We start from the raw sequence: 23,473 nt of genomic DNA, 5'->3' as shown, positions 1-23,473 counted from the left end.
ATATACTTACATTCTTTGTCATAGGTACTAAATAACTTTATTAATACCATGTTTATATAGCTTATTACGTACTCTATTGCAATGTTATCGATAGCTTCTTAAGTCCTTCTCTTACATATAGTGGAATGTTTTCAGCGCATTCATTCCTTTCGTATTTAAGGATATCGACGAGAAACCACATCCTTAGTAGGTTTGGATCCTGCAGGTAATTTGAAGAAAATAATTAGTTTATTGTATGAAGACCAATATATTAATGATAATATAACACTAATATGCAATACGATAAAGTTATTAATAGAACTATTAATTTATTTATTTTTGTACCATGCATATTTTCTAAATAAATCCTTGACCATTCCACGTGTTCATGAAATATAGGACCAAATATCCAGTTGATTTGCTGCACACAATTAAAAAAATCAGAATTATTTAAGCAGACGAGACTTATATTTTGTATGATGAAATTAGGCTTACACGTCTATTGTCTTTGGAACACATTTTGGAAACAGTCTTCGCCAATCATATACATCGTCGTTCCATTTGGGATTTGATATTTGCATGGCTGTATCAAAAATTCTTCCAATTTTTTGTATTCTATCAGAGTAGAATTTGTATATAGCATTTCTCTCAATTAATTCTTCCCTCGGTGTTGGATCTATAATTGAAATTGATCTGTTCCTCATATCAAATGAATATAGACTGTACTCTCCACTATAATAAAAAGGCACCAGTATCTGCAACCAAATTATGTTTTGTTATATAATAATATATAATGATATATTGAATGTATAATTTTTTTAATGAAAACTTACCAATTGGCATGAAGATGGATCAATTCCGTTTGCTGGCCAAGGCTGAAATATACTTTTTAGATCTTCAGGTTCAGACTTGACCCGAAATGAATAGTATTTGCGGTAGTTACAAATTTTCTGTATCAAAGATAATTATGTTAATTCTTTTGAAATTAGATATTCAAATAATTACTTGCATTTAGTTATAGATAAATACATACACTGAGCTTCAAGTCTAGCATATGGCAAGATGGTTCCCACATATACATCATTTCGTTGTTCGCGACCATACGCACCCCTAGGTTGAAACATTCAACATCCATAGAGCTATTTAGTTGTAAAATATCTTTTATTTTCTCCAATGTTAAGCTTATAATGTATGGATTAGAGCTTCGCACCCATTCTTTCCTGTAATTAGAGTATTGTATATGCATTAAAATGTTAGTAGTTAACACAATAATAAATATATTGATATATTTAAACGTTTACGATGGACAGTAGAATTTGTCACGTACCTCAAATTTTCTTCATCATTCGTCGATAAGATATATTCACATATCGAATAGTATATGTCATCAGACGACATTGTATTTAACTGTTTGTTTGGTTCTAGTAATATTGACTCATGCAAAGCTTGCTCAGGTTTTTCTATCATGACACAGTCATTAGGATCTACTTCTTCTTCTTCCGAACTGCTTTTCTCGTATTCACATATTGCAGCGGTGTTTAGTGGTGAATCCAATAGTATCGCAGCTAATTTTAATCTAAATTTTGTCATGTGTTCCTGCAAAGAAGTATATTTTTCATTCAATTATTTTGCTATATTTGTAACTTGTAAGCAATGTACAATATATTTGTTTAATGATATTTACCTGAGTAATCTCATCAGTTAGTTGGTCTCCTGTCCAATATTCCATGTAATTTAGTACAAACAGACCACATGATGAGCTGCAGATACATAATTAATATATAAATTTATTTTCATAATTATTATTTAAAAATGCAAGTGAGAAGGTTATATTTGTACTGTATTAATTAAACATAGGAGTTTACCTGTCTTTTTGTTGAATTTCCCCCTTAAATACCTCGTCAAAAGGCCATGATGTTACCTTTAGGTCTGGCCAATTATAATCTTTTAGCTCCATATGCCTCGATGCTATTTCGATTTGACGCTCCACTCCTTTTAACTATTATTTGAATTACAAAATTTAACATTTTTTATATTGAGTTGAATTACAAAAGAATATAATATATAAGTACTTACAATTGTGATGAATTACAAAAGAATAGAGTAAACAAGTACTTACAACATATTTTAGGTCGCTCCTTCTCATGTATCCATACGAGTCTAGAATTTGAATCTGATGTTTTTTGCTATTTATCACACCAAGGTACCAATGACATTTGGTAATGTTAATAGGGATAAATACCTGTTGAAATATTAAATAGGGTTAAAATTCAAGCACATACGAAATTTGGTTATATGATATAAGTTTCGTAATTACCAAATCATGATTTATATATTGGGTCACCCGGTCCACGATCTCATCATCTCTACGACTTGATATATCTTTTTGGCAATTCTGACCATCACGATGGAGGATTCCTGTTCCTAATGTAGTCTCTAGGTAAATTGTTGACCCTTCATCCCTACACAATAGATGCTTTTCGGCTTTAAGGAGGTTGATGTATGCATCCATGACCTGCATTTAGAATGTTAATACTTTAATTGTTTTACAAGATCCTTACTTTAGTAATATAGGTAAGGATAATTGAACTCACGTCGTCGTATATTTGGTCTGTAGAGCTCAATAAACATTTAAAGTGGAAGAAAGAAACAAATGAATCCCCCACTCTTACAACTATTCTTTTGTCATCCGAATTTGTAATTGATTCTATAATAGCAGTGTCTTCTTCATCACAAATATAGTCTGTAAGTTTAAGCAAAAGTTATTTTTAATCTTAGATGATATTTAAAAAATATAAAAATATATGATGCTATTACCTTGCGAAACAATTGAATCAAATATGCATTTTTTTGGCTTGTTGTGTCGAGAAGGTATATCCTCACTTGTTGCATTAGCTTGAACCTCTTCCATGATCTCTGAATCCTTTTTGATTTGTGAATCAGAACTTTGATCATCTTCACAAACATAGTATGGAAGTTTAACCAATTTTTAAACATTTATGTGTATTCAAAGATATCAAACACAACATTATGATGGTTTATATACCTTGGGAAACGGTTGATTCAAATTTGCATTGAGAATGTATCTCCTCACTTGTTGCATTGTCTCGAACCTCTCCCATCATCTTTGAATCTTTTTTTATTTGTGAATCAGAAATTTGATCACCTTCACAAACATAGCCTGTAATTTTAACCAAAATATTTTTTAATATTTATAGATATTAAAAAATATAAAACGCGATATTATGATGGAATATTACCTTGGGAAACAATTGAATCGTATATGTATCCAGAAGGATTGTCCTCACTTGATGCATTGTGTTGAACCTCTTTCATCAACTCTAAATCTTTGTTAATGTTCGAGCCAAAGCTTTGATCATATTTCCTCTTTTTTTTATCCCTTGTTGAAGATTCGATGTCCACATCTAGTGTTGTGCAGTTACCGTCACCTTGATTTTCCATGCTGTGAGCTAGACTTGGTTTAGACGCTGGAATCAATTTAGATCAGGCCTCAGGCAGATTTGCTGATTTTATATACGCTTGGGCGCACGTCTGTGTTCGTTTCGGCATACACGAGTCCGGTTCGTGTACGGTGCATCTAGAAGGAAATACAAATAGAGTGTAAACCTTGTACGTTTTTTTAGCAGAGTCTAAACCTGTTACGTGTCTTTCTAAAGCAAAGGCCCATGACACAAGGCCCAAAACAGCAAGCCAGCTTGTGAATCGTAACTCTTTCTCTCTTCTCTCGTATGTCGTATCCTCTTGTCCACAGCTGAAATGGCCGCATCCGAGATTAAAAAAAAGAAGAAATGGCCGCATCATATCCCCTCAGTGGACCTTGGTGCTTGGGTTGCTGTCTGCGCGCGCCCGCCGTCGGCCACCGCCGCCCGCCGCGCGCCCGCGGTCGACCACCGCCGCCCGCAGCGCGCCCGCCGTCGGCCACTGCCGCCCGCCGTGCCGCCAGCTGCTGCTTCTGTATCGCCGCCTCCTCGCGACGCCGGCTGCTGCTTCTGCACCACCGCCTCCTCGCCTCGTGGCCCTCCGCCTGGGACTGGACCTGGTTGAGCCGCCACTTCGACAAGGTCGAACATGCTGAGAGCTGTGCGTCCCTCCTCCAGGTAATTTGCCTGCCAATTCGTCATCTCATAACTTGCAATCGAGCCAATCTGATGATAGTCCCTTCTCCGATTGCATAGTTACAGCTGGAGGATGCACTTCTAAAATTTAGTGCTTACGATTTATACTCATATGCATCAGTTATTGTTTACAGTTCCGGGAAATCTTATAATCTAATTACAAAAATCCTGAAATTTTTTAAGGCATTAAGGGCATATATAAGCAAACATTGATTGTTTTGCTGTGTGTTAAAAAAATGTTAAAGATACTGGGCGACCCCAGAAACTGGCTGGACACTTGTTGCAACAATCTCATGGATTCTGTATTTGGAACATTCCTTTTCAAAAAGGCTGTACAGAACAGGGTCGAGCGGCGGGTGTCGGCAAGGCAGAGGCGTCTCAAGGAGAGCCGAGTGGAAGCGTGGTCGTGGCGTCCTCACGCCTGCGGATGCGCATGGCCCTGCGCCGACGGCCATTTCTTGGCCTGCGATCCTGTAGGGCACGCGCCATCCCTATCCTGACAGGTGTGGGAAATTCCTTTTCTAAAATTTCCATCGTAATTATTGCACTCTAGAAATTTTTTATCGATATCTGTTTTGGGGATAACTTGTTAGCTAAACATATAGAGTATTCATGTCGTGCGATAGATTAAATACATTCACATCATGTACATCTTATAAATCATAGAGATGGATTTTATTGTTGTCATCGCTCGGGTATATATATCTGTCATAACTCCAGAATATCTCTATATACAATATTTTTTGTCCTCTTTCCTGTTGGATCAATAGCTTTGTTTGTTTTTGTCAACACCCATGTACTTTTTCGTGAAACACCCCTTGATAATGCTACATAGAGTTGGCCATGAGAGAATACTGGCTCATGTAGGTAAATACCTACATTAGGTATGGTTTGACCTTGGGCTTTATTTATTGTCATCGCGAAACTCAATCTGATTGGAAATTGCTTCCTCTTAAATTTGAATGGCAATGAAAGGTCCTCAGAAGGTGACATAGGAATCCTTGGTATGAACACTCTAGTTCCTTCAAACTGCCCATTAACAATTTCAGCGTCGATTGAGTTGTTTTGAAATCCTCTGATTATCAGCCGTGTCCCATTGCAAAGCCCATTGTGAGGATCTAGGTTGCGCAGCAAGATAACAGGGCAATTCTTTTTAACCTTGAGCTCATGTGGAGGCAACCCATTTGGAGTAATGGTGTTAAGGAAATCAATAGGATAATTATTTCTTGAATCATCATCGACCGAGTCAAAACTGTAGTACACCTTTTCTTCTCCAGGAAATCTGTCAATCATTAATGCATTTACTGCATCGACGTACTCATTCCTCGTAGAAAGAATCGCATGCTCGCGCATATATTCTGTAGATTTGCAATTCGCTTGTAGATTTGGAAACACTCGATCGATAAGAATGTTAATGGAAGCATCTTCTGAACTTATCTTTTTATTTTTTACGGAATTCTCTGTGAAATCTTCATCGTTGCATCCAATCAGAATGTCATCAGGCAGCTGAACATATCCATCATCATATGTTTCTTCCGTGCCATTTCCAATTCTTAATAGGTATTCTGAGAACCATTTGTCATTTCGAGCTCGCATATTTTGAGTAAGCCAAATCCTTCGAACATTTTCCCATAAATATGATTTGAGCAAAGTAGCATCTGTGATTTGGGCTCGTGTACCTCGTGGCACAACAGGAAGAACCTGCCTAAAGTCACCTCCAAACAACATGACCTTACCCCCAAAAGGTTGATCGCAACCCATTATATCCTGAAATGTTCTATCAAGTGTTTCTATTGCTTGCCTCTTTGTCATAGCAACTTCATCCCATATTATCAAAGATGCCTCTCTAAGCAACATAGCAGTCCCACTTTGTTTTGTAAAGTTACACATGGAATTAGCATCTAGCTTGATAGGAACCTTGAATCGCGAGTGAGCAGTGCGGCCACCGGGCATAATAGACGCTGCTATACCAGACGTCGCAGTAGCAATGGCAATAAGATTCAATGATCGAACCTTAGCCAACAAAGCCTTATAAAGATATGTCTTTCCGGTGCGTCCAGGACCATCAACAAAGAATACACAGCTTCGTTTGTTGAGCACATGATCTAGTATCTCATCGAAAGCAGCCCGTTGCTGTACATTTAGTGTATCAATAAGTTTTAAATGATCTTTGTCAAAACCAACCTTCATCTCCTCAGTAAACTCTCTATAATAGTCTCTTGATAAATCATCTATCAAATTTAAAGAAAAAAAAGAGTAAGTAATATGAGCATGAAGGAGCCACAGAATAAAGTATATATAAATAATACCATTAATCAAAGTCAAATACTTCACCTAATTCCTCCAGTTCTGGAAGGCCATAGTTTCTAATATCTCTGCCCATTGAAGCAAGATGATTCGATATGTCTCTAAGAACCTTTTGCTCAACCAAGCTAGACTTCCCATGGGATCGACGGTAGTCCTCAGCCATTGATTCAAAATGCTTGTCCCAGAGACTACGAACATTGGCGCACTCACAAAAAACCATAATAGTTGCAAATAACCTCCTAAGAGCACAAGGCATTTGGAATACTGCAGATTCAGATAAGCATGCATCTAGTGTTTCATCGGTTTCCACAAAGCCCATGACCTCACAAGCCTGTCTAAACGTAGGATATGTAGCACCATGCCAAGTTCTAAGATCCTCAAATGAGGTTGCACCCCTCACATGGTTTAAGAGCACCCGTAGGTAGTATCTTTCACCTTCAGCAGGGTGCACATACACAAGTCTGCCAATCTGTATGCGTTTTTTTCTAGGCTCCCAGCGTTTATGAGACTTGTTCCAAATGAAGTATTCTGGGAACTCCCTGTATAAATATTTTCGAGCTCTAGGATTGTCCATGTTTGTTACGAAATACTCTGTAAGCATTGACCTCTTTGACCTTTCTCTCTTGACAACATCATTTAGATCATCTCTAGATTTGAATGACACCATATGCATACCTGGTAGGTGCACTTGCATCTGTAGTACAGGTGGTGACATAGAATACAAAGGAAATCCATACAGCCTGTACATCGCCTCTATAGCAGTTATGCATCTTGCATTTCTGTATTGCTTAATCTCATCAATTTTTTGTGCATGAGTATCTGAAGGATCAACACTAACAGATACACAATCATGACCTTTATATATGTACTTATACAAGTACTTAATAGATTGAATACTGCAGCAAACTTCAACATTAATATGGCAGTTATACTTCATCAAGAGCATTAGGTTATATGGAACAACCCATCTGTTATCTAAAAAATTTTCACCCCTTACTTTTACACTTTGACCATTATCCCTTCTCCTATAAATCGGATATGAGTCTTTTCCTTGCTGGGTGGTATCACAAAACTGACGAGGATACTGAAAGCGACATTCTCCATCTACCATGCACGGACAGTTTCGGTTCAACGTACCACAAGGACCATGCATCATATGCTTGCAAACCAACTTATGTAACACTGGATATTTAACTGGGTCAGGTAGCTCCGCTGATATAAACTTATCATAGTCATCTGGACTCCTCAACTTAGTATTTGGTTCCATAATCAAAAGGAAGTGTTCATGTGGTAGGCCTCTCTTCTGAAACTCCGTCACATGAGCATATGCTGCAACCTTTCCAAGGACTCCCTTTTTAATCAAATCGTCATGCAAGTTTAGTAATCTGGATCTGTAAACTCTTGTCACCACATCAGGACGATCTTGAGCGGTCTGTCCAGGCAATAACTCTTCCATTATTTCATTCCAATAAGGGTTGCATGTCATTGTTATAAAAAGATCAGGCTTTCCAAATCTGGTAACTAAAGTCATTGCATCCATAAATCTCGCATGAACATCTCTATCACTTCCATGGAAATCTTTGGATAAGACAATTCTTTTTCCTGCTTCTGAAGCACGGGCCTCTCCAGCAGCAAGTGTGTCGATTAGACCCTAGGGTTAAAGAAATGTCAATAGATCACAATTTGATAAGAATGTGAAATGTAACTTTTAATTGACCTCACCTGGTAAAGATAAGCACGGATTAGATCTTGATGCTCCGGTTTGGAGTACCAGTCTAAACGCATTGACTCAACTTTCACGTACATGTCCACGGCCCATTGTTGGAAAAGACGGCCACCCCAAAAGAAGATGTTAAATTCCCCTTCACGAATTTGTAGCCTAAAACATAAGTATTCTTTGGCGCTCACGTAACGTCGAGATTCTTTATCTGTTGACAGAAGCATGTTTACTTTTATTTAGTTTGGTAACCAGTGTTCCATTAAGGGACTTATTTGTTTATATAAAAAACTTTGTTTTTTTTAAAAAAAAGTCAAACCTCGAATTTCAATATCCTCATTGTTTCCATCATCAGCATCGTTATCATCGTCCACTAAAAAAATATTGTTGTATAAATAAAACATTTTGCATTTACATATAGAGGAATAAAAAATATATATCACGCTATAAAAGACGAACCTTGTTTTTTACGTTTTGTATATTTTCTCCTCGGCTTTGAAACAGGCTGATCTTGGTACAGTATCATTTTATCCTCCCAACCAGTTTCACCGTTTGGATAAAATAAAGGATAGGCCAAAGGATCATAGCAGCCATGATAAGCCCTGATATAATGGGGATGGTTCTCGTGGCCATATATTATTATGCTCCTCTCAAATCTGTGTTGGGGATCATTTCCATCCATCCATATCGCAGCCACTTGTCCCATTGTAGGCGCATTGAATCTCCTTTGATCAACAGATATCTTCGTATTGAGAGCAATTGTGTAGGCTTGCAGGTTAGGCAGGGTGCCTAGACGCCTGAACGTTTGCACATAAGGATTGTTCTCTAGGATGTTCAGTATTTTTATGATCAACTGAGCATCAAGATGTGGAGACCTCTTAATCCTATGAGATATAGAATTGTCTGTGTCATAAAAATATAGCTGCATATGTCGTGGACCTTGACCACCAGGTATGAGTGGATCTAGCTTGTGATATATTTGACCATGAGCTTTGAATGTATATATACCAGTTCCTCTAGCAGTGGCTAGTCGGCGATCAACTGAGACACCAAAACTGGTGAATGAGAAGTGTGAATTGAAGTACCTTATGTGATTTCTAAAATACTTTGCATCAGCATCCGTTTGATTGGTGAACAATTGTTGAAGTTCATCAGGCACTTCTGGTATAAATATATTGACAAGTCCCTTTCTGCAACAGAATGCAGGACCTTCACCAGGGAACCTTTTAGCATGACAGAATGCACAATTGGGCACCTTTCTTAACACAAAATGATCTTTAGGAAGATTGTTATATACAAAGTCATAACGATCGGGTTTCTTTGCCACTGATTCAGATTCCATATAGCACTCATATTGAAAATCTGTGTACGATCATGAAGGATGTATTAAATTCCACTCTTGTTAGGACACTTACTATTGTTAGCACACTAATAAAATTAACTGAATGTAAGCACTCACCTTTGTCATTGAAAACCCTTGCCTCATCGTCCTCGTATATGTCATGATCACCTTCAGTTGGATCGAGACAATCTAAATCATTTTCTGCTCGAAAAAAATTAGAGATAAAATTAGTAAATTTAAAATATGTAATTTTTCCATTTATCAAATTTAATTTGATAAAATTTTAAACTTACCCTCTATCCCATGTATTGGATTCTCAGGTTCAAAAATACCCGAGTTATATGGCTCTTTATCAGTTTTCTTGAATGGAACACAAGTATTTACACAATGCTCCACCGGGATAGAGTTTTGGCAAGATTGTTCGACACCCAACCCTACCAAGGTACGCCTTCTGATCCGCGACACTTGATTGTCGTGTTTTTTCTCTTTGGTAACTGGATTGTTGCCAGGGGCAAGATTTTGATCACCAATACATACTTTGTTTTTTCTTCTTTCTCGATATTGTCGCTGGTACTCACGATTTCTTGCGCGTAGTTCATCTTTCTTCTTGTCAATGGTCCCCAAAGTAGTAACGCTGTTCAATATCTGTCCGCACTCCTTTTGATTTGCATCTATGGACATGAGCTACATAATTAAGACAAATGTCAATTACAAAAGTGATTTTGTATTTAGTGATAGAAAGAGGGGTCAGGGGTCCTGACTAACCTTGTCATCTATGTTAAGGAAATTGTTCTCATCACGATTCATCTGGACGGAAGCTGCAGGTTCTGAAAAATTAGGAAATTTTTGCTCTCCAACTTGCATATCAAGTTTGCATTTTTTAGCCGGAATATTGCAATCTTGTTCTCTCGTATTTTCACTATATGCTTTGGCTCTTTTTCTCTCTCGATATCGTCGCTGGTACTCACGATTCCGTGCACGTTGTTCCTCTTTCTTGTGATCAATGGTTCCTAGATTTACATCCATAGAAGCTGATTGTTTCTGCACCACCAAAAATACTTGTGAAATCAGACTTTACATGTTTTGACGAAATTTTTGCTCTCCAACTTGCATGTCAAGTTTGCATTTTTTAGCCGGAATATTGCAATCTTGTTCTCTCGTATTTTCACTATATGCTTTGGCTCTTTTTCTCTCTCGATATCGTCGTTGGTACTCACGATTCCGTGCACGTTGTTCCTCTTTCTTGTGATCAATGGTTCCTAGATTTACATCCATAGAAGCTGATTGTTTCTGCACCACCAAAAATACTTGTGAAATCAGACTTTACATGTTTTGACTAACCTTTAACAAATCCATGGACCAGGTGGTGCTTTGCACAAATTTGGAGTGTGATTGCAAGAAGGGAAAGAGTTGATGCCTCTCATATGCGCAACTGCTCCTCCAAATCTGCGATGCTCAGAGTCTGCGCCGCCCTTGGCCGTTCGACCACGGCAATGCCTCCAGGCAAGCACGGAATTGCCTTCAGGTGGTAGACAGGTTCGCGGCAATGCATCTAGGAAGTAAACGTGCACAAGATGTATTGTAAGAAGCCTAGCCAAATAGAAAAAATATAGTGTAACAGGGTCGTATTAGTCAGGATCGTATTATGAAGGTGCACAAGATAGGAAAAGGAAAGAGAAAAAACATAAGACATGTTGGAGACTTGACCACGGACGATGTTTAGAAAATATAACGTAACAGGGTTACGAAGGTGCACAAGATAGGAAAAGGAAAGAGAAAAAAACATAAACGTAGACAGGTTGGAGTCTCAACCACGGAAGATGACTCGGACACAACGGCTAGGACACGGACGGATCGTATTATGAAGGTGCACAAGATAGGAAAAGGAACGTAGACAGGTTGGAGACTCAACCACGGAAGATGATTCGGACATGGACACAACAGCTAGGACACGGACGGATCGTATTATGCACAAGATGTATTGTAAGAAGCCTAGCCAAATAGAAAAAATATAGTGTAACAGGGTCGTATTAGTCAGGATCGTATTATGAAGGTGCACAAGATAGGAAAAGGAAAGAGAAAAAACATAAGACATGTTGGAGACTTGACCACGGACGATGTTTAGAAAATATAACGTAACAGGGTTACGAAGGTGCACAAGATAGGAAAAGGAAAGAGAAAAAAACATAAAGCTAGGACACGGACGGATCGTATTATGAAGGTGCACAAGATAGGAAAAGGAACGTAGACAGGTTGGAGACTCAACCACGGAAGATGATTCGGACACTTACATCTTACATCTAAAATCTTACATCTTACCTGTTGGATGGAAGGCCCGGATGCGACGAAGGACGGATCCAACGGCTAATACTGAGAGATAACGAAAGATTCGCTCTGTTATAGTGTGATATATCTCGAGGTCAGGCTCTACGGCTTTACAGCATCTCCAAAAGTTCCTAACATTTTTTTCTAAAGCCTTCAACTGACCAAAATTATTGGAAATAATAAATAAGTCAATCTCCAACGGTTTTCAATAATTCACTCTAAAATATATAACATAATTTTACATCAGAAATCCTATATTATTTCTAAATTATCCTAACTACTTTTATATATTGTTCTCTTTTGTACATTCGCATCACAGACCCCATTGTACTCTTTATTATTTTTCACGTCCTCATATTGAATTTTTTTTATGAAAGCCGCCCTTTATTAGTTCATAATTGAATTACAAATACCATCAGGTGGTCCTAAAAACACCGACATGTCTACAAGGACATGGATATAGAACTCCTAGCTAATCTATCCGCATGGAACTTCGGGCAGGCGAACTACCATGGAATTTGGGCTTTTTCCGAAGCTGTGGTGTGCGGTGGACCATGCTAGATTTGCATTCGGTCGGTCAGGCCAAGCCATGAGGTAACACGAGCCATTAGGCCATCCTCTCAAATAGGAGTACGGATTGGGGCTGGCCCAGTTTTGAGCACAATGCCCACGGGCTAGGTTTAACGCACGGATCAAAGACATTGAGGCCCACTAAGTAAGATGATATGTGCAATGTATAGTAGCCCTTAAAAATGGGCCATTTTCTTTTTCAGCCCGTGGTGGTCAGAAACCGGTCTGGATTGGCTTGTCTCAAAAAGGCAAACTGGTTTCCCATTAAAATATTGATGTTCATAAAGAAAATACTTCAACTTGACACGTGACTATCATATTAACATGGGACGGTACACTGACTGTCATTGGGCTGAAAATTTTAAAAGAGTAAATTGCACTTGTGGCCCCTAAACTATTATACGATTCTCATTCAGGTTCTCAAACTATGAAATTGCATATTTAGATCCTAAACTATTTAACTATACCACCATCCGGGTCCAAACACAGCCACACCACAGTCCACTAGCTGATGTGGAGCTCCAGCGTAGAACTGACATGTGGGTGGTAAGCTCATAATTATAGGAACGATTCCTAAACTGTCATGTGATTCCCACCTAAGTCGCAAAGTATAAAATAACTCACAAGGGTCACTAATCTATCAAAGTACGCCAATCCCAGTCCACCTCTTGAGCGCTCCATCCGTCAGTATGGTTGAACTGGGGACATACTTGTGGGAAGTGTGTGCTAAGACACGTCACTCACTTACGAAAATATAGAACAACTAGCCAACATACCCGGCTGGTCAGTTGCTCCATGTCCCCATAAGTGATTGAGGTGTCTTAGCACGGACTTGACAACAATGCCCGCACAACGCGTCTCCTGATCCAACAGTCCTGGCAGATGGTGTCAATACATGGCTTTGTTGTCAAAAGTAATAATCACTACGTGAAAAATGGTTTCTAGCAACGTAGCAAATTTTTTTTAGGGGCGGCTGGTGATGGAGCCGCCCCTATAGTGACGTGCTGAGGAGCCCAGAGACCAGCTGCCCCTACAAATAAAACAGCAGGGGCGGCTGGTAATACGAGCCGCCCCTACAAATAGGTCTAATTTGTAGGGGCGGCTCACTCACCAGCCGCCCCCAGTGTTGGTATTTGTAGGGGCGGCTGGTGATTCAACCGCCCCTACAAATGCCCGACGCCCAAACCAAAATATCATCTGCCCTCCCCTCTCTCTCTCCGTCTCGACTCTTCCTTCCCCTCCCTCTCTCTCTCTCCCTCGCGCCGCACCCTCCCTCTCCTCCGAGCCCCTCCTCCATCTCTCCCCCACGCCGCCCCTCCCTCTCCCCCACGCGGTGACCCTCCCTCTCCAGCGGAGGTGCACGGCGTCGCACCCCCCTCCTCTAGCGCCGGCAGTCGCGCCGGATCCGAGGCGCATCGCGGCATCGGCATCGCCACAAAAGCCCATCTCACGCTCCCGCACCCTCTCCTCCTACCCCATTCCTTCCGCCTCCCTCCCCGCGCTACCGCTCGCCGGAGCCCCGCGTCTCCGCCCGCGCCGCGCCCTGCAGGTAACTGCTCCGTACCCCTGATCCCTTTGGTTTCCGCTGGTTCGTCCCCTTCCCAGGCATCTGGGGTCTCCGATCTGGTGATCTGCTCTAGCCTCCGGTAGTTGCAGACGACTCATGGGTCGGGTATTGGCCTCTTGGGGCCGTAGGAATCGGGCGGCTAGATCTGTGCGAATCATATCATGGGCATCCGGCACTTCATCTCGCGTGCTTCACCGAAGTCGTCGTTGTCGTCCCTCTGCATTTCACTGGGCTGGAGATCCCTCCATTCCAACCTAAGTCGATTTCTGTTTGTTTCCTTTTGTTTTGCTTGTTACGACGCGCTAGGTTGCTAGTTGTGTTCTGCAGAACCATTTCCTCGTTGTCTATGATCCCTAGAATGCAAAATCTAGCCTTATTAATCTGTTGCGGGTTTGGGTATTATACTGAAGAAATTAGCAACAAAGCCTCCTGATTTTGTTCTCGTAATAATGTGATTCTGTTTCAAGTGAATTCACTAGATTGGTCGACTATTGTCACTTCGTCAGTGGGATTGAAACGTGCTCCTGGTAATTGTTGAATCAGAACCATTTGTTATGTAACTAAGTCGTCATACTGGAATTTGCAGAATCCTCGATGGCTGCCGCAAGGGGCATTAACCAGCTTCTGAAGAGAACTCTCCACAACCAGTCTGCTGTAAGTATTTTGGTGAACTCTTTGTTTGTTTGCTAGTTTCTTTAAATTGCATCCATATTCAATCTTCTTATCATGTGATTTTTATTTCCACATATTCATCTTGGGTGCACCATCATAATATGGAATCTGACTAGAATCTATTGCTCATGCTTAAAAACAAATCATAGTAAACATGCTTAGCCTGTTGGAATCTACATTATCTCCATCAAGTGATGCTTAAAAACAATCATTTTTAAATGTAACTACGCGTTGTAATGCATATGCACCTGTATCTAGGTTGCTTCAAAAAGTACAACAGTCTTTGCTTTGCTTACTGAGTTGGTTTTTTTCTTTTGCAGGCTAGACGTCTAAAGGTGGGAGACAAGCCACTCCTCACAGTATCAATATTTATGCAGGTAATATGACTTGCAAGACTGAAACTATGCCATGTTTATAGTTTGGATAAGATCAGTTCCTTCCTGATTTGTATCTTGAGTATATGTGCACTTAAATGCCTGCAAATATGCAAATGTTAGGACATGGGCATATGAATTGCCAATTGTAGTAATTGGTACTTGACAATTTGTATCTCTAACATATAGGAATCTCTGAGTGTACTATATTTTAGCGACTTCAAGAACCTATTTTTAGTTGACATCATGCTTTTATATATTGACAGTGGGAGGCCCTTGCCCTTTTATTAATCGGAATATCTGTTAATAAGCTGAAATCATTGCCAGAAGGTTCTAGTGCACTAGGTCTTCCTGTTGCAGCTGGAGCCTACCTATATACACTATTTTTGTAAGTTCTGATTTTCTCATAATTATGGTAATGCACATGTTGATGCAATGTAAAACACATCTCCCATGAAATTTGGAATGCTAGTTTAATTTCTATGCACTCAATTTTTCTTGGTGAGCTCTTTTTCTTCCGTGTACAGATTACAGAATAGGCATGGTGCTCTTGCAGTCAGTGGACTGCAGCACAATGTTTGCATCTGCATTGGACATTAGCTGTAGTAATAATATTAATAAATTATGCAACCATCCAGAATGCTCTAAACGACATCAGTACCTAAAGGAGGTCCATTGCTCCCAATGCATGAGGGAATAAATATACAGGAGGGTGATATCTTCTAACTACTGTTTATCTTTGACATTCTTCATACTTGTGCAGCCAATGTTGAATGTTCCAGGTGCTCCTCTAGGTTCAACTATGATCCCAATGGTTCTACCAGATGGCCGTCTTGTATACATGTAAGTATTTCTTCTATCCTAAGTATTATTCTATAAAGCTTATACAACATACATTACATTACATTGATTTGCTAGCGTAAGCACAACACCCGCTACATCTGGTCCCCAATGTTGTCGTTGTAAACCAGTTGGTGGGAGTCCATTGATAAACATATGGTGGTTTGTCGTTAATACATCTGTTTACGGAGAAGAAATGGTTTGATCAATGTGTGCTTATAACATAAAGTCATAAAGTTATCCAGTAGTAACTGAGGGATGTAAAAAGTGTGGCACACCTACCAAATGCCTTGTCTCTGTTAAAACACATGTAATTTATTTAGTATCTGTGGCTCTTAAATTTGACAAGAGGCAGACCTAGAGAATCTAGGTGAAAAGAGTATCTCTGTTGTAGAAGTAGTTTTTGTGAAATTTTCTTTGGTCCTTGCATAATTTTTTCTTCGTCTCATCTTAGATCTTAAGAGCAGTTCTATGAACCAACTGTTGCAGTGATATTACCCTGTTGATTCCCTTCATATTTTCCTTGGTCTATGGCAGACCACAGCCTGCAGGGCAGCAGCCTGTGCCTATGACTTCGCCTCCGCCACAGAAAGGGGGTCGTCATAATGGTGGCATAATGGTGGCAGCGGTGGTGGTGGATCCAGCTCTGGTAGAAGGCGTAAGAGGGGAGATGAAAGTGGTAGTAGTAACAACAGCCGCAGGGGTCGGCACCGTCCCTATTGATGTTTGCAGTGTCACTATTAGCGCTTAGAAATTAGAACCTAATATACATTTAGAGTATCTCTGCTGCAACAGTACAACCATGCAGGCTACCAACTAATGCTGGAAACCGTACTTTCTAGTAGTTATTTTCGCCGTGCATCTCATGTCTGTAACACTTGTAGATTGTCAGGATGCTTGATTTGAATTATATATATATATGTTTTGGTCGAATTTGATTTGTAAATTTGATTTTTTTTAGCGAAAAAATGTACTGTAGGGGCGGTTGGTACTGTAGCCGCCCCTACAAATCGATTTACAGAGGCGGCTGGTGTTATCAGCCGCCCCAATAAATCAATTTGTAGGGGCGGCTACAGTACCAACCGCCCCTACAAATCGATTTGTAGGGGCGGCTGGGAACCGCCCCTACAAATGCATGATTTGTAACCACCCTTTCATAGGGGCGGTTGGCTGAGCCGCCTCTACAAACGATCTGTAGCCGCCCCTAAAAAGTGTTTTTCACGTAGTGAATGAACTTCATTACATATATATGGTCACTAAAGTTGTCTAAGAGCATGGATCCACGGATTGGTACGAGTGAATTATGATCAAATTAAAGGGATGCGTAGTAGATTCTAGCCTCCTCTTTCTATGGGTTTGTTCTGTTCTCCACAGTGGAAAAAAAATCTGAATTGGTCATTCTTGTAACTAGCTAGAAGATGATCGATGACGCCTTAATACGGTAACTAACGCACGTGCCAATTAAAGCATTAATCTCTTTAATTACATAAAAAAAGTGGAATACCAACACATATATGTATAGCCAGATGAAACCCAAATATATAGCAGTACTACTCACTGCTCAGATGAAATGTATTTATTTGCTGATCAATCGCTAGCATCAGTGCTAGACCTTTCAAGTATCAGAGATAGATCGATGGTGCATGCGTGCAAGCAATCGCAGACCCATTGTCTTCTTTTCCAATGCATGCAGGGATCCTTCCTCCCGGTAGTACGTGCCCACAAGATCTGTGTATCACGCATATGGATCCATGGTGTGTCTCGTTACCTCCCGCGAAGGTACGGTGCAGTAGCCCCTTTCGGTAAGAAGGCCCATGCGGCGTGCCATCGCCAGCCTTGCTTGCCAACACCCAAAGGCACCACACGCAGCAGCAGAGATCGATCGAGCAAGCATCACCGCATCATGCATAGGCATGTGATGATCATGACAGAATCGAAAGGAGAAGAAGCTCTCTGCTTACATGCTGTCTGTTTTACATCATATCATCAGTTGATCCATGAACATCTATCGATCCGATCCCTTGGGCTGACCGGGATAGATATTGGACTGGCTGGCAGATGGTCGGCAAGATATCATCTGAAACCTGGACAGCATCACGCGGCAGAAGTATAATGTGAGTGAAGGGTCCCGATTTTCAGGGAAAAAGCAGCAGCTGAAAGATGCATGCATGGTCCATGCATGCACGAATTGGAAGAAGAAAAGAGAGGCCATCGCGCGGCCATGATGGGCGAGAAGAAGGCTACTGCCAAGGTACCATGCACCTTTATTTGTGCATCAAACCACAAAGGGGACGCGTGGTACGGCTTCATTTGTTTAGTCACTAGTTACAGCAAAGTTTGCTTGCATCTCCAAAAGGTTACGGTTATCATGAGAAGTAGTAGATCCCACAGATGGATGCTCGAACTGGAAGCTACCTAGTAAGGTAAGATCGACTACAAACATTATTCCACAAAAGGAGGAGCATGAGCGTCGATATGATCGATGACGATGTATTTGTATATGTACTTACTTCATGTTGAAAAACCGGGTTTTGAACCTCTCCAAATGGACCTGTGGGGAACTCCCCCACAGTTTTTTGCCTTAAAAAACCTCTCTGGGACACCGGATTTATTTCATGGTCCACCGACCGAAGAAAAACCAAGATATAGACTAGAGAAAAAAGATATATGCTCTATTAGATTTGATTCTTGCTATTTTCTTTCAAAGGGTGTTAATGGGGTGCAGGCTAAATTCGTTGGTACTCCAATTATGGGCACAAAGAAAAAAGTTATTTGGGTACCAAAGAGTTTAATAAAAAGATTTTTTTTTAAAAAAATTACACAGTACAACACAAAAGCTCACAACACGCACGTACACTCACCCCTATGAACACATGTACGCAAATCCTACCCATATGAGAACCTTCGAAGGATTGAGCCGGCAGATATCGAGATGCACAAAATCACCACTGGCGCCTCGTTGTCGACGAGGACGTTGCCTACCACTAAAACCATAGCGCCCTTAAATCCTAGAATAAATCCAGGAAATGCGAGCAGTCGTGTCAATTCGAGGACTTGAACCCGGATAGGCAGGTTCCACCACAAGGAACCTAACCAACTAATCTATGATCAGCTCCTTTGTAGGTTAACTACAAGGCCCAAAGAAAGCATTGAGTATTTGATGGTGGGTGCATTCAACAGATGACCAGTTATCACAAGATCTTCAACTCAATTGATACAAATGGTTGTTATGATTATGATAGTATCATATTTAGTGACAATGACAAGGGCAATGAATGGTTTTGGTAAAATTCCTATCTCAAATGATCTTTCAATATCCAATGTGTTGACAGTAGAAAGCTTGAATTTCAACTTACTATTGGCTACGCAAAAGGATTTGGACTCCAATGGGCTAATCAAAAGAGGATTTTTAGTCCTCTGCTCTAACCAGCCTTATGTGATTTGGAGTTCAAATGCAAAAGAAAGAAAAAACAGTGTAACCTAATCAGGAGTGATGCTCCCATTCAATATTTTCCTCACGCATCATTAATTTATATTTGTAAATACTTATCTTAATACTAATTCACCCCACAATTTGCATATCTATGTTGTTGAACATTCAAAGTTGTCTAACTATTGAGGATGATTATTTTTCAAAATGTTTCTTACCTTTATAAGTATTTACCGCCTCAAGTTTGAGAGTTCCATCGTTTCGTATTTTCATCTCAAATCAGCTCAGGAATTAGTTAATAATGTGGGGTTATGAAAGGGCAAATTTGAGATTCCATATATTATTCAAATGCATGCTCTTTTTTTTTGAACTTCAAATGCATGCACTTTTTGATCGATAGTATTATAGTAGTATTCATTAAAGAAATTAAAGGTAAAAGATTGCCTGGGCCTTCTACACACTGATTCCTTGTGGAGACTGCCTAATCATATCTTGTGAACACGCACCTTTTCAGTAGTGTACTTTTCTGTCACACACATCACCTTTCTTTAACTTTTCCTAATACATATACTATAATCTTCATCCCGCTTTTATTGTTCCTTCGATTCGATCTGTCCGGTGCCCCCTAAGTCCTTTAATTCATATATATAATCTTGGAAACTATCTCGCCCACGGTCTAGATGATACATATATGGAACTATCACATTATAATAGTGATCAATATGCATGCCAAAACATAAATATTTCTTATGTATATAGACATAATCTTTGTTGCAAATTATTGTGAGGTTGATGATGACTACAGTGTTTTCACAAATGATTAATATAAAGTACTTTTTTTTTGCGACAAGTATATAAAGTACATGACCTTGTCGCAAACAATGACTACGGCCATCTAGTGAATCACTACATGTGATTCTAATGTTATTGTTTCCCATGATGCTTAATTCCACTGATATTTTTTTTCTTTGAAACAATTTCACTACCGGAAACCGGCACTTTGCCGAGTGCCAGAGGCTTTGCCGAGTGTATTTTATCGGGCACTCGGCAAAGACGGACTTTGCCGAGTGCCAAATAAAATACACTCGGTAAAAAAAACACTTGACAAAGATGGCTTTGCCGAGTGTTTTTTTCGGCACTCAACAAAGATGTATTTTGCCGAGTGCCATTTTTCGGCACTCGGCAAAATGCGTCTTTGCCGAGTGCCTTTTTTCTGGCACTCGGTAAAGATGTATTTTGCCGAGTGCTATTTTTTGGCACTCGGCAAAATGCGTCTTTGCCGAGTACCTTTTTTCTGGCACTCGACAAAGATGTATTTTGCCGAGTGCCATTTTTTGGCACTCGGCAAAATGCGTCTTTGCCGAGTGCCTTTTTTCTGGCACTCGGCAAAGATGTATTTTGCCGAGTGCCATTTTTTGGCACTCGGCAAAATGCGTCTTTGCCGAGTGCTTTTTTTCTGGCACTCGGCAAAGAGACATTTTGCCGTGTGCATTTTTTTTGGCCCTCGGCAAATTATTTTTTCAAAGCAATTTTTGAGGCCCTAAATGAATTCAAATGAAAAACTTTTCAACTACAAAGTTGTATAACTTCTCAAGATCTACAAAGTTTATTTTGGTCATTTCTTCATTTGACAAAGCGACAATAACGTTGTTTATAAAATCTACATCTCTCTCATATCTCTCATATTAGTTTCATGAAAGTAGAAGAGAGATATATAAGATTTGTGAACAATGTTACTACCACTATGTCGGATGAACAAATGACCAAAATAAACTTTGTAGATCCTGAGAAGTTATGAAATTTTGTAGTTGGCAACATTTTGATTTGAAATCATCTTGTCATGCAAAAACGACGTTTGAATTTGAAAATTTTAAAATTTGAATTTTTCAAAAGACCTCGGATGGAAAAACTTCCTAAATGAAAATTGTAGATCTCCAAAAGTTATGAAATTATGTAGTTGACAACTGTTTGATTTGAAATCATCTTATCATGCAAAACTACGTTTGAATCTCTCAAATTTAAAATTCGAATTTTTCAAACGACCTCGGATGGAAAAACTTCCTAAATGAAAATTGTAGATGTCGAAAAGTTATGAAACTTTGTAGTTGACCACTTTTTTATTTGAATTCGTTTAGGGCCTCAAACAAGCAATTTACTCTCGGTTTAGTATAATATATGAGGATAGATAACGGAATCTAGACACAAGTGATAGTGTAGTGCAGTGGTAGAGCAGCACACACGCGAGGGAGAGGTCATGAGTTCGAATCCCACCGGTCGCGTTCGCCGCGAAATTTGCTACAAAAAAATGCAGCGACTTCGATGGAGACGGGCGGGCGCTGGCCGGTGGCGGCCTCCCCCGAAATATTGTTTTTTGCTATTATTTTGGGGTTTTTTTTGCATTTTCATTTTGCCAAGTGTAACGAGTGCCCGAAAAAAAGCACTCGGCAAAGGCTTCTTTGCCGAGTGCCCTTTGCCAAGTGCGGCACTCGGCAAAGCCTTTGCCGATTGTATTTCGGGCTTTGCCGAGTACCGGCAAAGTGCCGGTTTCCAGTAGTGTTTAGTGTCACTGATATTTTGTCATATCAAAAAATTTATACACCTGTGCCACCGTGATCTGAGGCAAATAAATAATTAGTGAGATCTTTTTAGGCTGTCATGTTGTTCCCTTTCTCTATTGATTTCCCTTTTTCCATTATTCAGTTCATCACAATGGATGATTGCTCCAGGGGGGCAATGGTGCTACACATTATTATGCTACACGTGTGACAACCAATTAGTTGTGCAATTGCCCTCTGAGGTGATGCTCGTACGGCAAAGATCTGAAGAAAGATTAAAAAATACATGAACAAAATATCCTTAAGAGAGAGGACAATGTCTATTTATAGGAAATTTGTTTGTGTCTAAAAGAAGAGAGTTGAAAGTTAGTGAACAAATGCAGCTCACCCGGATAGCTCCATTAATTTGTTAATAATTCGGAACATATACGTGCTACTATTATTTTGGCTATATGCCTATATCAACTCCGATGATCGTACAGCATTACAGGAGCATGTTTATATATTATTGAACTTTTTAGCACAGCATTGTCAGTGTCCCTGTACTTCATTTTTATACTAACAAGAAATATCTGTCGACTATACATATATTGTGTTGCGCATTTCATTGTTTGCACACAAAATATATAGGTTATATAGCTACAAAGTCGATACATTAGGAGACCACATCCTTGAAATAAAAAAATTGTACACTTAATTTTATACATTACTGGACATACTTCTGTTTGATCAAATACATTATGAGACCACCTCATTGAAATATAATTTATTTTGTCAAATACTACCTCTGTCCTAGAAGGATGCAATTCTAGGTTTGGTCATAGTCAACATAAGTTTAACTGAGTTTGTTTAAGCAAAAAAAAAGTATCAACATTTAAGACTATAAATACATATATTATGAAAATATATTAAATGACATGTCTGAGGGTACTTATTTATTATGTATAGTTTTAATATCTTTTTGTATAAATATAGTCAAATATAGTTTGATCGGGCATATTATAGAATTACGTCTTTTTTGGATCAATCGGATAATATGAGATTTTGATTTTTCCACGACAAAATAAACCTTGTGTTTTTTAATTTGCATGGGTCCCATCCAACAACGTCCGGTTACCCAAGCAAAGATCACAATCCATGTCTAGCCAGATTGATTGCACATTCTGTTTGATGCATTTGCCCATATCTCCATCTCATCATCCTACCATCTAGCTAGCTACCCATCTTTCTTCTCTTCCCCAGTCCCCACTAATAATAATGAATAGGCAAACTACATATACGCTCGTGCACGGCTACTAAAAGCTATACACGTATGGACGATCCCTAAACCACCACTGTAGCTAGCTCCGTAGGCCCTGCACGTACAGCCATGAACAATCACTATCTATATGCAATAGGTCGTAAGGTCTCTTCTATCTATCTTTATATATAGCATATATAATAGATACAGAGGAAAAATTATTGAAAAAGAAAGATTTTTTTTGAGAAACTGTTGGAAAAGAAAGATGAGAAGCTGCATGCCAGCGGCCGCATGGGCCAGGCCGCTCGTGCGCTGCCCCGTCTCCATGATTCGCCAGCTCGAGCCTAGGCGCCTAGCTATATAGTGCTGTCGTCGCAGCAGTGCGATCAGGAGAGATCGTTCGATAAGGAAGTCAGAGA

At 39.6% G+C, this 23,473-nt stretch overlaps 1 protein-coding gene and 1 pseudogene across 1 annotated transcript; one reads left to right on the top strand and one right to left on the bottom strand.

The window, feature by feature from the left end:
* Positions 1 to 4,823: 4,823 nt before the first annotated feature.
* Positions 4,824 to 10,837, bottom strand: LOC136479500 (uncharacterized). The gene is made up of 12 exons (XM_066477350.1): positions 10,823 to 10,837; positions 10,450 to 10,522; positions 10,247 to 10,308; positions 9,775 to 10,165; positions 9,599 to 9,682; positions 9,225 to 9,501; positions 8,599 to 9,023; positions 8,459 to 8,512; positions 8,145 to 8,350; positions 7,560 to 8,073; positions 6,450 to 7,328; positions 4,824 to 6,346 (listed from the first exon to the last, which is right to left on the bottom strand). Exons 1-12 carry the CDS (start codon positions 10,835 to 10,837, stop codon positions 4,824 to 4,826), a joined length of 4,503 nt encoding a protein of 1,500 aa, XP_066333447.1.
* A 2,789-nt stretch (positions 10,838 to 13,626) lies between these two features.
* LOC136481578 (heterogeneous nuclear ribonucleoprotein Q-like) lies at positions 13,627 to 16,717 on the top strand (annotated as a pseudogene).
* The last annotated feature ends 6,756 nt before the right edge of the window (positions 16,718 to 23,473 follow it).

This window comes from Miscanthus floridulus, chromosome 9 (assembly GCF_019320115.1).
Source record: "Miscanthus floridulus cultivar M001 chromosome 9, ASM1932011v1, whole genome shotgun sequence".
NCBI lineage: Eukaryota > Viridiplantae > Streptophyta > Magnoliopsida > Poales > Poaceae > Miscanthus > Miscanthus floridulus.
This window is presented reverse-complemented; position numbering and strand designations above follow the sequence as displayed.

Bases quoted from the DNA above. Each gene is read 5' to 3' on its own strand.
- LOC136479500 (XM_066477350.1), bottom strand. The intron at 10,166-10,246 runs GTTAGTCAGGAC...TTAATTATGTAG, and splicing joins TCCTTAACATAGATGACAAG to CTCATGTCCATAGATGCAAA. The intron at 7,329-7,559 runs GTACGTTGAACC...TTAATGTTGAAG, and splicing joins TATGATGCATGGTCCTTGTG to TTTGCTGCAGTATTCAATCT.